The following is a 17,204-nucleotide window of genomic DNA, read 5'->3' on the forward strand; positions in this document are numbered from 1 at the left end:
CATCGGAGCTTTTTCTCTTCCCCCACCCAAATGTCTATTCCATCCTGAAGAACCTAAGAGCACTAAAATCACCTGTATCCAAGGCACTGAATGCCAAGGTGCAACTCTACATTACCTGTACATGTTAACAAAATGCTTCCCCAAAGAAAGAGCTCCAGAGTGCAAGTCCAGAATTGAAGCCTGGGAGGGGGGGGAAATCCAAACAAGAAGAAACAAATCAGCAAAAGGAAGACTATTAAAAGGAGACTAAGTCTCTGTTCTGTGCAATCTCAGATGGTGGGTTGTATCCAACGCTCCACACAAACTGCTTGGCTGATACAACAGGACTTCTGTTTCCTCCCCCCACCGTGTACTCCCACAATCTGCTCCAGGGGACAGGAGATACAGCACTCTTGGTTTAAAGTCATGCTAGTTTATATATATATAAGAGTCAGAAATCAAGGCACAATAGACTTATCCAGTGTTAACTTTCCCTCTTCAGCTATATCTTCCCCTAGAATTCAGTGGTGTATATTCATGTTTCAGGACCTGGCATGCAAATATTCGAATATTATCCATAACATGTTTTTCCTGCATTGATTCCTATATAGTTCTAAAGCAATTCAATTTACCACTAAGGCTGGGAGAGGAGGGAAAGATGAATCTCTTATGCTCATGCATGACCAAGAGGTCATTTTCAAGGTTCTTCTTTTGACCTGCAGAAAAACTGCTGGCCTTTTTAAACCGCAGTCATTACAAAAGGCCATACACTTCACACTATCCTGTGACTTGGCCAGTCCCACATTTCCACTGTTTTAGCAGCTAAAGAAGTGACCTTTCTGCTTTCTGAAGCAGCACAAGTTTGGAGCACTGCAGGGGAAAGAAAATTATTAAGGCAATTATACTGGAAGGGTAGTTAATGGGACTTCAGGAGCTTGTTTTTTAAAAAAACAAACAGCAGCAAAACCACACAGACAGGAAGATACTCTGCAATAATGTAGGCCTAAAGGGTAAATGCTTAAGATTTAAATGTGCTGGAAAATGAGAGGTTCAACTTCAGAATAGGGGAACTAATTAAATGTCAGGTGCTGAATGGACCACAGTAACAAGAGACTGTACAGTGGTACCTTGGGTTAAAAACTTAATTTGTTGTGGAGGTCCATTCTTAACCTGAAACTGTTCTTAACCTGAAGCACCACTTTAGCTAATGGGGCCTCCCGCTGCCGCTGCACCGCCACCACACTATTTCTGTTCTCATCCTGAAGCAAAGTTCTTAACCTGAGGTACTATTTCTGGGTTAGCAGAGTCTGTAACCTGAAGCGTCTGTAATCTGAAGCGTATGTAACCCGAGGTACCACTGTATTTGCTAAATAGCTGTGCTGAAAAGAAATAAACAGCAGTTGCTTTTGCACCAAAAAATAAAAAATCTCACAGCAGATATTTTTGGGTCCATGTTCTATTCCTTGGTAATGTGGACCAAAGGATGACAAATTCACAAAAGCCTCAATTTTCGAATCAGGATTTGTGAACTGTCACAACTGCTTAGAGTTCTTGATGCTAAAGTTTTTTAATAACAAAATATGTCCAGTGAGGCTACCAGCTACCCAAACTGGACCTTCGTAGATGGAATGAAATTCAGCATCACAAAACAGGAATGTGCTTCCTTGACCCTTGTAATTGGTAGGCTCTAGATCAGGGATGGGGACCACAATACCCATAATTCCTGACAATTGGCCATGTTGGCTGGGATGGATGAGAGTTGGAATCTAGCAACAACTGGGGTAGGGGGCATTTCTGTTTTGGATTATTCTGGTCAAACACTAGGGCATTGATCTTCTGCTCTGCCTGGTCAAGGGAGCAGTACTTAGTGCCTTCTGCTTGTTATGATTTACCCTGCAACTTCTACTTTAATGACCTCAAGTATCTTTAACTGTAGATAGTTTAGACCTAGATTTGGGTAAAGATGCTCCCAGATGGCCTTGGCAACAGGACAGGATATTGGGCAAGCCACAGCTATTCACTTGGGAAGAAAGCCCTTGGATGCAGAGAGAGAAACCCTCCACCCCTGGATTTCATCATCAGATGCAACAGTAAGCTATGGTTTAGCATTATGTGCATAGTTGGATTCCAGTTTTAGGACAAACTATGGTTTGCAAACCAGTTTCTGAAGCTGAGATGCAATGGCAAACGTCATCCCTCTTCATTCTTGATGCCATTGTCACAAGCCCACCCAGCCCTGCACTTGAGGCAAAGGTCTGCAGGGGGAGTGATTGCATGAGAAAGTAATGCTATGACTGTGCTGTACTTTCGAGAATGGGGGGGGGGGGGAGGACACCCTAGACTGCTGCAGGTGAACTTTCCTCTTTCCAGGACCAACTACCACTAACAGTCCATTGGAAGGACTCCCAAGAAAGTGCAGCTGAAGACATCAGGACCTGTTCCAACCATCTATTGTGAGCTGCCCTGCAGGAAGGTTCCTGTTGACTTGCTACATGTTGATATTGCTTATTGTGTTCATATTTAAATGCACATTGAAGTTACTTGTCAGTATCAGTATCCTGAAAGGTGGATCTAAGCCACTGTAATAAATAAATGTTTGCCTTCTGACTTTTGAGCCTACAGTTACTGTCAACTTTTTCCTCTGAAACCTAAGGGCTTAATCCTAACTTTTTTCTTTAAAGTTGAGATTGTCAAGATTATTTCCTTGGCTCTGTTCACTGCACATTACAAGCCACAAACCATACACCTATTCTCTATAGCCCATTGGTTTCCCAAAGGCAACACATGACTCACTACTAGGGCTTGGAAAATTGCAGCCATGACCATTTTTATCCCATTGTCTCTTGAAATCACCCCAGCACATAAACTGTGCGACCGCTGGTAATTTCTTTGAGGCAGAAAATCTACATAAAGATTGTGAATCTGTCTCTGAAAAGCAGTTGCCTCTCTATTATGGTGGAAGGAACCTACCTGTGTTGAATGAACCCCCAAATTTAAGCCTATGATAATCCCCCATGGTGGACTAATGTTGTAGCAAGAGAAGATTTTGAAATAGACTGAAGAATGCATAGCCTTGACAAATTGCTTGCCATCAGATTTAGTCAAGGCACATTTGCATCTGAATCAAGTGCAGAGAATCAAGGACCGTTATCTTGTTTTGACTCCTACCCTTTGCTCGCTGCAATGAAGTCCTTCGTGAATTATTCAGAATGGAGATGTACAATAACAAGAAAACAGAGAACAAAAGCCTCATTCATTTGATTTCTTGAAGTGCTATTAGGAGCAGTAGCATCCTCCATCATCATCCTGATCAAAATATACAGGTGCCATTTAGGTAGCTGCTAAGGTTAATTTTGAAAAGCACAGGCGAGACAGCCAGTTGTGAATAAACTAATTCCATTAAGGTGAAACTCTTAGACTCTGCAGAAACAAAGTACAAGTGACTCATAGCAGAGGGAACACGAGCAGCAAGAAACAATACAAATGTCAGAAACCGCATTCACTCAGTCCTTACACCTCTCATAAGTAGGATCATGCTGGATAGCATCAATATGGAAAGAACACAATTTGCATATGGAAGAGCTGGAAAAGGTAATGGAAGACAAGCCCTGGATTGAATGGCTTCACATGGTTTGCCCCTTTTAGATAGAGATGACTTGGCCACAGTACTCCATGCTCTAGCAACTCCCAGACTGAAGTATTTCAATGCACTTTGCATGGGACTGCCCTTGAAGATGACTCAGAAACTTCAAGTGGTCCAAACTATAACAGTCAGATTACTGGCTGGAGTTCCATTTTAAACCCTCATTTTAAAACAGCTTCACTGGTAGCAGGTTTGTAGCAATGCCATTCACTTTCTTCTCATGTTCCAAAAGTATATTCACTGTTAGCAAAGTCAGTAAGATAATGTAGACGGAGTCCAGAGAGAAAAGTTCTGATAACACTTTACTGAGGAAACTGAGCAAAACAGTGTATATTTTGAACAGAAATACACAGAGGCTTTGTCTCTTAGTTCAGGTCTTGTACAAAGCAGGGAGACCTTCAACCAAACATGCAGAAGAACAACTCCCATAGAACTACACAGCCAATCAGAGCACATGCTACCTCAGGAAAGTTCATGCCATTCTGACTGGTTGCTAAGTAATACCACCACAAGCCCCTTGGGCCATTGACTAGCACTAATAACACCACCGTTAAATAGCATGCAGAACGATTTCTGCTGTTGCATTTCCAACACTCACAAGAGTCAATGAATTAAAATAAGCTCCCCTCCTGTTAGCCCCAATCAGAAACTCCATATCTTCCCAATTTTGGCTCTACCATCATGGAAGGGGGAGCTTTAGAAACAAACTTTTCTATGGATCCTTGGTGCGCAATTATTTTACCACCTGTACTTACTCAGAAGGTAAATGGAATTTTAGCTCCTTATATTACAAAAGTAAAGCAACATAAAAGGATAGAAACTGAACGGAAAATTGTAAAACTTGCATTCAAAGGCTAAATGCAATTATGAGCATTTATGATTTCAAAGCCGGTCTGATGCATTTGGGGGCTAAATTTTGGAAAGTCATTTTCATTGCACCTTTGCAAACCATAAATCAAAACTTCAGTTCTTCAACAGACTAGCATTTTAAATCTACTTTTGATTTCTCTGCATCTGGCAAATGGTCCCAAGACATCAACACGATTTACGTCACGAACAGTCCATGGCCAATTGCAGAGACACCTGTCAATCGAGCTGATTGGATTGCACTCAAAGCAATTACATTCCATATTGAACAAAGAGCCGCTTCAGCTCTCAGTAGGCTACAGAATGCAATGAAATACAGGAATAGTAAAAAGAACGTCCTTCTATTGAACAGTCGTTTACTGTGAAAGACTGCTGCCTGTCTCTGTGGGTAGAATGGAAAGGTAGCTCACTTTGTATTGGTGGGCTACAGGAGTGCCAACTTGGTCCTGCAGCCGTGGGTGTCCGGGGCTGTGGGTGCCATGCAGCATGCATCGACCTGGCACCGAATTTTGTGGGTGCCCAGCCTCTTCATGGGGAATTTTGTGGGTGCTCGGGCACCCAGGGCCCAGGGAGTTGGCACCTATGGAGGCTGCGAGAGTGTTTGAAAGAGTGTTCACTGGGACACACAGCACTGAGAGGCCCTGGGGCACTGCAAGTACAACAGGGCACCCTGATTTCTGGTTGGGTATGCTGCAGCTGAAGAAACACTGAAGCTGGAGCATTTACCTTTAAGGTTATTGAGACCTTGGTCTCAAACCCTTTTACTTGAAAGTGCCATAGAAAGCAAGGGTGTTTTCTCCCAAGCAAATGTATTTAGGATTAAGGGATGACACAACTGAGATGGCATATAGTCTGTAACACAACTTTTAAAAGCTTAGATACAAAAATATTCTCTCTTTTTTTTTTAAGTATACCACCTTCACTTATTTGACAATTAACTATGCAAAGTCTGGTGATGCTTCACATTCTACTGAAGGATGGTCACATTGATCTTCCATCCCATACTCCTTCTACATTAGGCATCTTTCCTCAAACTCTTTTTTTTTTTTCCTCTGGAGGATGCAGATTTTTCCTCTGATTGCTCAGGCATCTTCCACGATCCCTCTCCAAAAGGTCAAGAGAGATAGATTAGACTGAGTGGCAATGTCTTGCCAATGACTACCAGTTGAAGGTTATGGCCAAGCTGGGATTCAGGCCCATGGGAGAAATTCACCATTGTTCTAAGGCAAATGTTCCACCAGCACAAGATTTTCGGCTTGTCAGATGGAACAATCCCTCCTCTCCTACCTGCACTCCACTGCACTGTTTTGGGGCTTCTTCCTCCCCTTCCAGCAATTTCAGGGGGGCATGAGGGGGGAACCACTTTGCGCAAGTGGAAGTCCACATGCAGGGTTCTGTGTATGGAATTAGGTGAATCCTTCCCCATGTTTCCCTAGACGTCCAACACCCAATCCCATTAGGATACACAAAATGGGAGGCCTTGTTGGCGTAAAGGGGGGGGGTAAGGAAAACACAGGATCAGAAACTACATGAGGATACTTTCCCTTGTGAGCAAGTGGAAAAGGTTCTTTTTTGCTCTGCATGCTTCCTTTTCCCTGACCCAAGCTGCTGCCCAACTCATTCACCACCCACCATAGTACAAATGCCTGCCCCTCACTCTCAAAGCACCATGTATTAGTTCCTCCTCTTCAAGCTCAGCCTTGCCCAAAACAATCTTAATTTGCAGTTAGGAGCAATCAACATTGGAGCAGTTGAAGGGAAGTCTAGAATAACTATAGACAAGCAAAATGTATATTTTGCCACACGGGGATGAGGGCAGAGTCCTACATTTCTTCCCCATTCCTGACACTCCTCCCCAAAACCCATTTAAAAAACAAAAATCTAAAGAATCTTGCCTGGATACCAGAAGAATGTAAAAGGTAACAGGACACTGCTCACCCCTCCGTCTGATCCTCCAAGGGAGAGTCCCTTCTCTGCTATTCTGTGGACGACACAACAATTTCAAATCAGAACTGCAGCACAGCCTTTTACCGTTTAATGCCACTTGTCAAACCAGACCTGTCACAGTTGACACAGGAGGAACAGAAAGGTCAACTTACACTGGCATAACAGTGGGCAAATCAGAATTCTTCACACACAGAACCCAGCTGGGGGGGGGGACAAGGGCAGAGCATTTCCTAGCAGAAAAAAAGTAGTCATATTGCAAAGCAGAGGTGGCTGACCTGTAGTCAGTGAGCTAAATCTGGTTCCCTCAGATCTGTAATTTTTAAAAATGCTACATCCACTTTGACACTTTCTGGTGGGTTGACCATTGCTCAGTGCAGCCCTGTGCCCTTAAAAGGTTAGCTGCCTCAGTGCCTAGGCGTGGCAGACAATACAAAGCCCAGATTTATCCCAATCATTTCCAGGCAATGGGAAGAAGTGAAAGCAAATGCTATTTTTCTTAGTCCAGAAGTCTGGGAATTTTTGCTAATGACAAATGACCAAAGTTAAGACCATTTACTCTAGTTGCAATGAAATACTGCTCTTTCAGGATGCAAAACCCTGCATGCAGAATGAAAGAGTTTAATGACTCAGTTGAGGTGAAAGAAGATTCCCCACCTTACTGCAGAAACTGCTGCAAAGTGGGAACACATTGAATTAAAGTAACCCCACTTCTTCCTATTGCTAACTGCAGAATATTTACACAATGCCCTGGTTCAGATGCACATTTCCCAGCTTTCTGAACCATAGTTTAGCAGCCAGGAACAAGCACTTTTACAGTCCGTTCCCCCCACCCCACCCGCCTCCACAGGATGCCAGTCCCAGTTAGCTTAAACTTCTGGTCCCCACTGTGTTTAAAATTAGGCGCTGTGATTTAATGTCAGTTTACTAACCAGAATCTTAAAATTGGAGTTTACACATAGCTTAACATCCTGGTAAGTAAACTAACACTTAAGGAATTTCAGGAATAGCAGGTAACAATAGCTTTAGCTAATCAAATCACTATGTCAAGGTTGGATGTGAGCAGAAGGGGTGAGAGAACATACTAAACGGCTATTCTTGGTCATGGCAAATACTTGGCCTAGAGTGAAGGCAAGCACAACACCATACAGAAGCTTCCTAGCCTGTGTATTTGCAGTAAACACTTGTAAAGCAAATGCATATTTTGGTGGAAAACAGGCTTCTAGAGACCTGGGTTCCAGGCTCTCAATTGCTTAACATTTGGGAGTGGGATGCAAAATTTGGAGCCTTGGTTTAAAACTCTGAGTAGACTTAACCACTCATAATGCTGCTGCCAACATACCACTTAACTGTAATTAAGGCAATTGGTAAGAATTCACAGTCCAAAAGCAAGCGTTAATTCCATGGCCCACACATAAATTGCTTATCCATGATTAGGCTGCTGGGAGCCTTACATCTCCAAAATCCCAATTTGCAAATGTTCCATGGACTCCTTGATCAACTTGTTCTCTCACCCTCAGCCCCCAATTTATAAATGGGAACAATGACCCCTCTCACAATTGCATTGAATGCAAGCTCACAATAAAAGCATGAAACATCTTTCCTATTAAAAAGCTCTACAGAAGTGCTCACTAATAATTAAGAGATGCATGAACTGTAGGAAACTTGCCTCAGATTAACTGAGATATTACCGGAAGTCCCTCCCCCCCGCCGAAAAAAATGGGGGGAAACCTAGGTAACTCCAAACCAATGAAAGCCTTAAACAATTACCTTTCCCAACCTGCCCTTGCACCTGTCCTTGCAGCATCTTTCCCACCTCACAAACTAATGGAGCATAGCAAAGTACTGTATGTGGGTAAAAGGTAGAAAAAGGCTGCAGGTCAAAAACCAGGAGGGCAGGAAGGGAGCTGAAGTCCCTTTGTGTTGGGGACTAGACTCTTATGATCTCTGAATTGCAGGGGGTTGGACCAGATGTCTCTTTGGGTCCCTTCCAACTCTGCAATTTCCCACCCCCTAAATTTGATGCTGCAGCCTCCTCCTACTTCCCACCTCCACTAGAAGCTATTTCACTAATTTCTATGGGGACTGCAAGGAAGCTCCCAGAGCAGATTCAGAAGGCATGTATCCCCTTTCTAACCTTCCCCACAGAGCCAAATGGCAGAGGTGGATGGCATTATCCTTCAGGTTGGATCAAGTTCCAAGTGGGATGGGAGTTTGCCCCTAAATTTAGTTTGAGCCTGACTCAGGCGACTTTCACCTACTGTATACCATCATCATAAACTTTATTGCACTAGCCAAAGGCCATGGCATCATTCACAAAGGAAACAAACAAAACAAAACAACAACAACAATAACCATAAAAACATCAGGCACTGCAAATACAATAAACCACGGTCACGTCTCCTAGAAATTATTTGTTGAATACGATAGAATAGCAGGGGGTTCTCAGATAGAATGTGCCAGCTTAAATGTCCGAATCACCTTTGCAATTGACCGCTATTTTATCTAGTTCTTTTCTCCTGATCTTCTCAGCTGGCCACGCATATAGTGCTACTTTATAAGTCATCAGTATCACTCAGCAGCCATTTCACCCTTTCCACCCTATTCGAGTGTGTTCCATTCGTAAGCAGGAGTTTTATAAATCGGTCTCTTGGTTCTATATATAGCGGGCATTGCAACAAATAGTGGTACAGGTCCTCTACGCAAGGTTGCCCACACAGACAAAGTCTCTCCTTGTACTGTACTTTGCCGTACCACCCACCCACCACCACCAAGGGCATCAATTGGAATCGTAATTCTGTAAAAGTGATTCTTAGTAAGGCAAGTGGGAGCTTTGTCAGATAACTAGCTCAGATGTGCTCCGTTTTGATAAGTGGGAACCATGGTGAACTTTTGGTAGAGGCAATCATGGTTAAATCTCTTTCTGCATCGGACCTGAGGAGACCACCCCTAAGTGCCTCTTATCCATCTTCATGATCACCTGAAGATCTTGTAATTGATATTGGGTCAAGAGGTGTTGGATGCACTTACTATATACAGGCACCCCTAACCATTATCCTGCACAGAAGCAGTGTCCACACTGGCTGTGAACCCCTGAAATATAATATGGCAGAGAAAAGAAAGGACCCTGCCGGGATATAAACACCCATCCTTTCTTCCCGTCTGAAAGGCACAAAAATAGCAACAATGGTGTCAACTTTCAAAAAGGAAAACAAAAGCATTATCCTAAAGCCTTTAAGACGATTTCTGAAAAGAAAATTTACCTACGGATTCTCTCAGCTTCCTCCCTGCTGATTATGGCATCTGTTATCCCTCTTCCACACTTCCGAGGAGTGCAGCCTAGAACAGACATATAAGGAGAGAGACAGAAAAGAAAGTCCAAACATCCATCACCTTCTTCATCTGCTTTTACATGTGCCATAACAACAACAACAACTTCTACTCTCTCAGGAAATTTACTAAGATTGTAGTGCAAAGCATGGGATCTGCTGTAGTTTGTAGAACATCAGTGATTTAAGCTACCAATGATAAACATGTTTCTAATCCTCATGGCTGGAGAGTAAACCTTGAATCAAGCCACTGGAAATGACCCACAAACCTGAGCCACAAATATGGGACTTTTGCATTCTATAATTCTTCACATCACCATAACCCTGAATTCACGTTTCCTTATAACCAATAGTTAATGATATGTTCTTTGTTTCTCTCCTTGCCTTCTTTCAACAAAGAACTTTACCCCCCCAAAAAACCCCAGAAGTGAACGTTACCTGATTGCAAATGCTGAATTTTTGGTTGATGAAAAAGTTTCAGTATGAAACTTCTGACACCCACCCATGTCATTACAGTTAATATATTCACTTAATTCGCCCAGTGGTTCTTATATGTCATGGAAAGCAACATTACTTCTTTTTTGAGTTGCTTTATTGTCTTCTGGCTGTTATACTTAAGCAAGAGACTGTGGCATTCTAAGTCCACGGTTGGAGAAAGAATGGCCTTGCAGATGGTGTTGGATTCCAGCTCCCATCACCTTTGATCCTTAGCTATCCTGACTGGGGCAGATGGAAGTTGGTGTCCCGACAGCTTTTGGGGAGCAAAAGTTCTCATCAGACATACTACAGGGAAGCCTGTACACTTTGAAATGATTAAGTTTCAAAAGCAAGCATGCAAATTCTTACATATATATATTCCTTGCTTTCCATGAAACAAATCTATTATCTAATCCATCAAAAGAAATAGACTTGATACACTTGGGGGAATGTGCAGCTTGCTACAGATGTTTGCATACAGAATCTCTGGAAGAATTTTGGATTACTTAAGACCTCTAGCAGATTGGAGGTTCTTGCCCATAACAGAGTTTAAACTGACTTTGAAAATGATAAAGACGGTTTGAAACCAATTTACTCATCTTTAATCATTCCCTCAATCCTGGAGAAAATAAAATGTACGAAACACCCAGAAATCCACAGTAGAATCATAGAATTGGAAGAGACCACAAGGGCCATCGAGTCCAACCCCCTGCCAAGCAGGAAACACCATCAGAGCACTCCTGACATATGGTTGTCAAGCCTCTGCTTAAAGACCTCCAAAGAAGGAGACTCCACCACACTCCTTGGCAGCAAATTCCACTGTCGAACAGCTCTTACTGTCAGGAAGTTCTTCTTAATGTTTAGGTGGAATCTTTTTTCTTGTGGTTTGGAACCATTGCTCCGTGTCCGCTTCTCTGGAGCAGCAGAAAACAACCTTTCTCCCTCCTCTATGTGACATCCTTTTATATATTTGAACATGGCTATCATATCACCCCTTAACCTCCTCTTCTCCAGGCTAAACATGCCCAGCTCCCTTAGCCGTTCCTCATAAGGCATCGTTTCCAGGCCTTTGACCATTTTGGTTGCCCTCCTCTGGACACGTTCCAGTTTGTCAGTGTCCTTCTTGAACTGTGGTGCCCAGAACTGGACACAGTACTCCAGGTGAGGTCTGACCAGAGCAGAATACAGTGGCACTATTACTTCCCTTGATCTAGATGCTATACTCCTATTGATGCAGCCCAGAATTGCATTGGCTTTTTTAGCTGCCGCGTCACACTGTTGGCTCATGTCAAGTTTGTGGTCAACCAAGACTTCTAGATCCTTTTCACATGTACTGCTCTCAAGCCAGGTGTCACCCATCTTGTATTTGTGCCTCTCATTTTTTTTGCCCAAGTGCAATACTTTACATTTCTCCCTATTAAAATTCATCTTGTTTGTTTTGGCCCAGTTCTCTAATCTGTCAAGGTCGTTTTGAAGTGTGATCCTGTCCTCTGGGGTGTTAGCCACCCCTCCCAGTTTGGTGTCATCTGCAAATTTGATCAGGATGCCCTTGAGTCCATCATCCAAGTCGTTGATAAAGATGTTGAATAAGACCGGGCCCAAGACAGAACCCTGTGGCACCCCACTAGTCACTCTTCTCCAGGATGAAGAGGAACCATTGATGAGCACCCTTTGGGTTCGGTCAGTCAGCCAGTTACAAATCCACTGAGTGGTAGCATAGTCAAGTCTGCATTTTACCAGCTTCTTTACAAGAATATCATGGGGCACCTTGTCAAATGCCTTGCTGAAATCAAGGTAGGCTACATCCACTGCATTCCCTTCATCTACCAGGCTTGTAATTCTGTCAAAAAATGAGATCAGGTTAGTCTGACATGACTTATTTTTCAGAAATCCATGCTGACTATTGGTGATCACAGTATTCCTTTCTAGGTGCTCACAGACTGTTTGCTTAATGATCTGCTCCAGAATCTTCCCTGGTATTGATGTCAGACTGACTGGGCGGTAATTATTTGGGTCCTCTCTTTTCCCCTTTTTGAAAATAGGGACATTTGCCCTCCTCCAGTCTGCCGGGGCTTCGCCTGTTCTCCAGGAATTCTCAAAGATGACTGCCAGTGCTTCTGAGATCACATCTGCCAGTTCTTTTAATACTCTTGGATGCAGTTCATCTGGCCCTGGAGACTTGAATACATCTAAACTAGCCAAGTATTCTTGTACCATCTCCTTAGTTATTCTGGGCTGTGTTTCCTCTGCTGAATCATTTGCTCCAAATTATTCAGGTCGGGCATTGGTTTTTTTATCGGAGAAGACTGAGGCAAAGAAGGCATTGAGGAGTTCAGCCCTTTCTGTGTCCCCTGTTTGCATTTCACCATCTTCTCCTCTGAGTGACCCCACTGTTTCTTTGTTCTTCCTTTTGCTACGAACATACCCATAAAAGCCTTTTTTGTTGCTTTTAACCTCTCTAGCAAGCCTGAGTTCATTCTGTGCTTTAGCTTTTCTGACTTTGTGTCTACACGTGCTGGCTATTTGTTTGAATTCCTCTTTGGTGGTTTCCCCCCTTTTCCATTTTTTGTACATATCCTTTTTTAATCTTAACTCAATTAAAAGTTCTTTAGATAGCCACCCTGGCTTCTTTAGGCACCTTCCATGTTTCCGTCTCATTGGTATTGCCTGAAGTTGTGCTTTTACTATCTCCCTCTTAACAAACTCCCAGCCATCATGAACTCCCTTTCCTTTTAGTATTACTGTCCATGGGATCTCACCCAGCACTTCCCTAAGTTTTATGAAGTCGGCTTTCTTAAAGTCAAGAAATTGAGTCCTAGTCTGCTTGGCTGCTCCTTTCCGCTGTATAGTAAACTTCAGAAGAGCATGATCACTCGTGCCTAATGATCCTTCCACTTCTACCCCACTAACCAGGTCATCAACATTGGTTAGGACCAGATCTAAAATGGCTGTTCCTCTTGTTGCTTCTCCACTTTCTGGACAATGAAGTTGTCTGCAAGGCCAGTGAGGAATCTGTTTGACCTTATGCTCTTGGCTGAGTTTGACATCCAGCAAATATCCGGGTAATTGAAGTCCCCCATTACTACTATCTCCCTTCCTTTTGCATGCTTGGCCATCTGTTCCAGGAAGGCATCATCTATGTCCTCCGTTTGGCTTGGGGATCTATAGTAAACTCCCACAATGAGGTCCCTGTTATTCTTCTCTCCCTTAATTTTGACCCAAATGCTCTCACTTTGGCTTTGAGGTTCTAAATCTTGGATCTCTTCACAGGTATACACATCCCTGACATATAACGCCACTCCTCCTCCTTTCTTGTCTGGTCTGTTTCTCTGAAATAGATTGTATCCCTCCATTATTACATTCCAGTCGTGGGACTGATCCCACCAGGTTTCAGTGATGCCTATTATGTCATATTTAGTTTGCTGTACCAAGAGCTCAAGCTCATCTTGTTTATTACCCATGCTTTGCGCATTAGTGTACAGACATTGAAGTCCATTAATCATTCCCCCGTGTCTCTTATTTAAGGATTTTTTCCTCCCACCACTAGGTCTGCGTGCTGTTTGCTCCATTTGGTCTATGACATTTGGATGATCATCTTCATCAATTGATAGACTCCTACCTTCAGGAGCACTGTCTCCCTCCCCCACATTAGTCAGTTTAAAGCCCTCCTGATGAGGTTTCTGAGATTTTTGGCAAAAACATTCCTCCCAACCGTTGTGAGGTGCAGCCCATCGCTTGCCAGAAGTCCATCTTCAAGAAACTGCAGTCCATGATCTAAGAATCCAAACCATTCCTGTTTACACCATTTGCGAAGCCAGCTGTTCACTTCCACTATTTTTCCCTCTCTCCCTGGGCCACGTCATTCAACTGGGAGGACAGATGAGATGACAATTTGTGCATTTAATTGCTTCAATTTCCTGCCCAGAAATTTCCTGCTTGCAGTGTCATTGGTTCCCACATGAACCAAGAGGAAGGGGTATTTGTCAGTGGGTTTTATGATTCCTTGCAGTCGTTCAGTTACATCTTGGATCTTAGCCCCGGAGAGACAGCACACTTCCCGAGACATCTTGTCAGGCCCAAAGATCACTGCTTCTGTTCCCCTCAGTAGGGAATCCCCTATCACCACTACACGCCTCCTCTTAGGTTTGGTCGGGGTTCTTCCGTGATCTGTCCGTTCCAAGGTCGCCTGCACATTCCCTGAGGACTGACTTTGCTGCTCGTCTTCATATACCTGATCGACTGTAACGAGGGAGAGATCCTCAAATGGAGTCTGCTCTTCGTCTTCCATGCTAGGGGAGAGGACCTCAAAGCAATTGTGTATTTCTAAACAATCAGAGCGAACCCTGGGCCTCCTACTTCTTTGAGTCACGTTTCTCCATATATCTGGCTCCTGTGTTGGTGAACTAGCCTCCTTCTCAGGGGAGTCCCCTGTCTCCTCCTTGGTGGAGACAGTGTGCTCTGTTGCTTCCAAGAAGAGCTCCAGCTCTCTAATTCCTTGGAGCGTAGTCACACGTTCCTCCAGTTGCTGGACTTTGTCTTTTAAGAGGGCAATCAACATGCAATTGCTGCAGGTAAAGCTGCCTGCAACCTTTGGCAAGATGGCAAACATTGTGCAGGAACCGCAGCTGTTCCCTCACTCTCCATCTTGAGAACGTGTCGTTGGGGCTGGCTACAGTGGTCCTCCATCATAAGAAGCGTGCAGACAGGACAAATAACTCCCCCCCAAAAAACCCTAGGTCTCCCCCAACAAACGTTTGAGACTAGCTCCCCTAAATCTAAAGATGGATCAAACTGCCCTCAACATGTACATAATATGTACATAAATACCCTGTCTGAAATATTCCAATCAACTGAACAATCAAGACAATCATCTTTAACTTAACAAGTTTTCTTATTCTGTGCAAGTACTGCAAACAGCTCATATTAGTAATCTGTTCTGCCTACTTATTTTTACATCTTTGACATCTACAACACCATCTCAACATTTCAGACAGAAGCAGGGGAATAAATATTGATTAAACTTCAAATGAAGTAAGCAACAAATACTGAGTTATGAGGTTGATATTTGGGAATAAATAAGACCTCTGAGAATTAAGGAACCTTCAGGCTGAGGAAAAAGTTAAGTGTAAGAATGACATGCTGAGATAAGATGGCGCCCGGCACACTTCCCCTGTGCCGATGGACGCCTGTGCCGATAGAAAAAACTTGAGCTCTCTTAGCAGAGTCCTTAGCAGAGTTCTGCAGCGGTAGAAAGTGTTGCCTTGTGTGTGGATAATAAATCAGACTGAACGCAGGCTTCTTGCTAATCTCCAACAGCCTTTAATGAGAAAAAAACATCATAAATCAGCCCGGCGAGAGAGCGGACATCCTTTCGTCTCTCAGCCAAAAACGAAAGGAAACTCACACACAAAGAAAGATTCCCGTATGTGAACCAAACCATGCCTCAGAATGTGAGACGTCACACAGAACTATTTAACCCTGTAAGTTCTGATTCTCCTCACATGACAGAAGGAAAAAATAAAAAGGAATATACTATTAAAACAGAAAACCATGAGTTCTATTTTGTTTAAGTAAAAAGTGACTCTTAACTTTGTAGGACCATTTATTACCATTCAAACATTAGGCAAGAGTTAGAAGTGACTTCTCCCCTTCAAATTGAGGGAGGGGGCTTTTTCTGGGTGCATGTGAAGCGGTTGACCCTCTGCACCCTCTTATCTGCTTGCCAATTGCCACTAGGGAGCCAATACATTAAAAAAGCAATGGCAGAAAACTCCGCATCCCCATCATTCAGGAACAAAAAACCCTTCAGGTGTTCAGGCTGGGATGGAGAAATGAAATAAAGTTATGCTTATGACTGGGCAAAAGGTACATTCTGATGTTAATTGGAGGGAATGGTTGGGGGAGGGAGAGAAATGGGGTAAAGAAAGATGCCAACTGCTAAAATATTGGGGGAGAAAGAAGGAATCCTTTTCTGCTTCTTAAGTTGGAACCATGATACCAGTAAGGTGACAGGGAGATGTATATTTCTTGCCATAAAATGTGAAATAGCCTCCCAATAGCTGTTGGTCTGTCCCTTCGCCTTTGGCCATTTTAAAGCAGGCATATAAGATTCTATGATTCCAGCAGGCATTTTCTAGCCAAATAAAATGATGGTATGGTCCATATGGTGCTGTTTTTACTTCTCCATGTATCTTTTATTTTATTGAGAGGTTCATTTAAAATTTCATGGTGACTTGTGTTTTTAATTTCTAAGCCACCTTGATTTGGATTTTAATCATGTCAAAATCAATGAATAATCTCAAAACAGTGTGCTAACTAGCTTGCACCAGTGTGGTAATCTCATCAAACAGCTGCACTAGACACGACTACACTGTGACACCAGGCAAGAGATAGGAAGCAGCACTGATCCAACAATTACAGCAATGGATCAACTCTGAAACAGGCAGGATATAAACTACAACTGCCATGCCTCTCCTCAAGAACACCATACTGGATTAGATCTGGGCAATCACCAAGTTGGACACAAAACATTTATCTAGAGAGATAATCAGAAGCTTCCTGAAAGTGCAGAAAGCTCTCACTTCCAAGAGCAGGATACATACAGAATAGAACATCATAAAGCATCTCAAGTGTGCCCTCAAGTGGGAACTTGGTAACACAGGACAGAGAAAAGCAGCAGAAATGAAAAGCAAGGACAGAAGAGTCCTGCTGGATCAGACTGAAAACCTACTTAGTCCAGCATCCTGTTTCCAACAGTGGTCAACCAGATGACTCTAAGAATCCCGTATGCAGAAGATGAGGGCACTCTCTTGCTTTCATTCCCCAGGGACACCAATTCAAAGCAATGGTGCAATTGATCTACATACTACCTCCAAGATGCATGCCATATAGTAGTCAATTGTAAGGCTTATCCTCCATGAATCTGTCTCATCCCCTTTTAAAGCCATCCAAGTTGGTGGCCAGCA

The 17,204-nt window shown here is 43.2% G+C and overlaps 1 protein-coding gene across 2 annotated transcripts in view; it reads right to left on the reverse strand.

The window, feature by feature from the left end:
* Positions 1–17,204, reverse strand: part of OGFOD3 (2-oxoglutarate and iron dependent oxygenase domain containing 3) — a 47,170-nt gene that overhangs the window by 24,292 nt on the left and 5,674 nt on the right. For both annotated transcript variants that reach the window (XM_081850899.1, XM_081850898.1), the window contains exons 3-5: positions 9,697–9,772; positions 6,428–6,470; positions 116–180 (exon numbers count right to left, since the gene is read on the reverse strand). In XM_081850899.1, coding sequence (XP_081707025.1) covers positions 116–180; positions 6,428–6,470; positions 9,697–9,772 — 184 coding nt within the window. The remainder of the gene's footprint in view (positions 1–115; positions 181–6,427; positions 6,471–9,696; positions 9,773–17,204) is intronic.

The sequence above is a fragment of the Podarcis erhardii genome, assembly GCF_964252035.2.
Source record: "Podarcis erhardii genome assembly, chromosome: 2".
NCBI classification, from domain to species: Eukaryota; Metazoa; Chordata; class Lepidosauria; order Squamata; family Lacertidae; genus Podarcis; species Podarcis erhardii.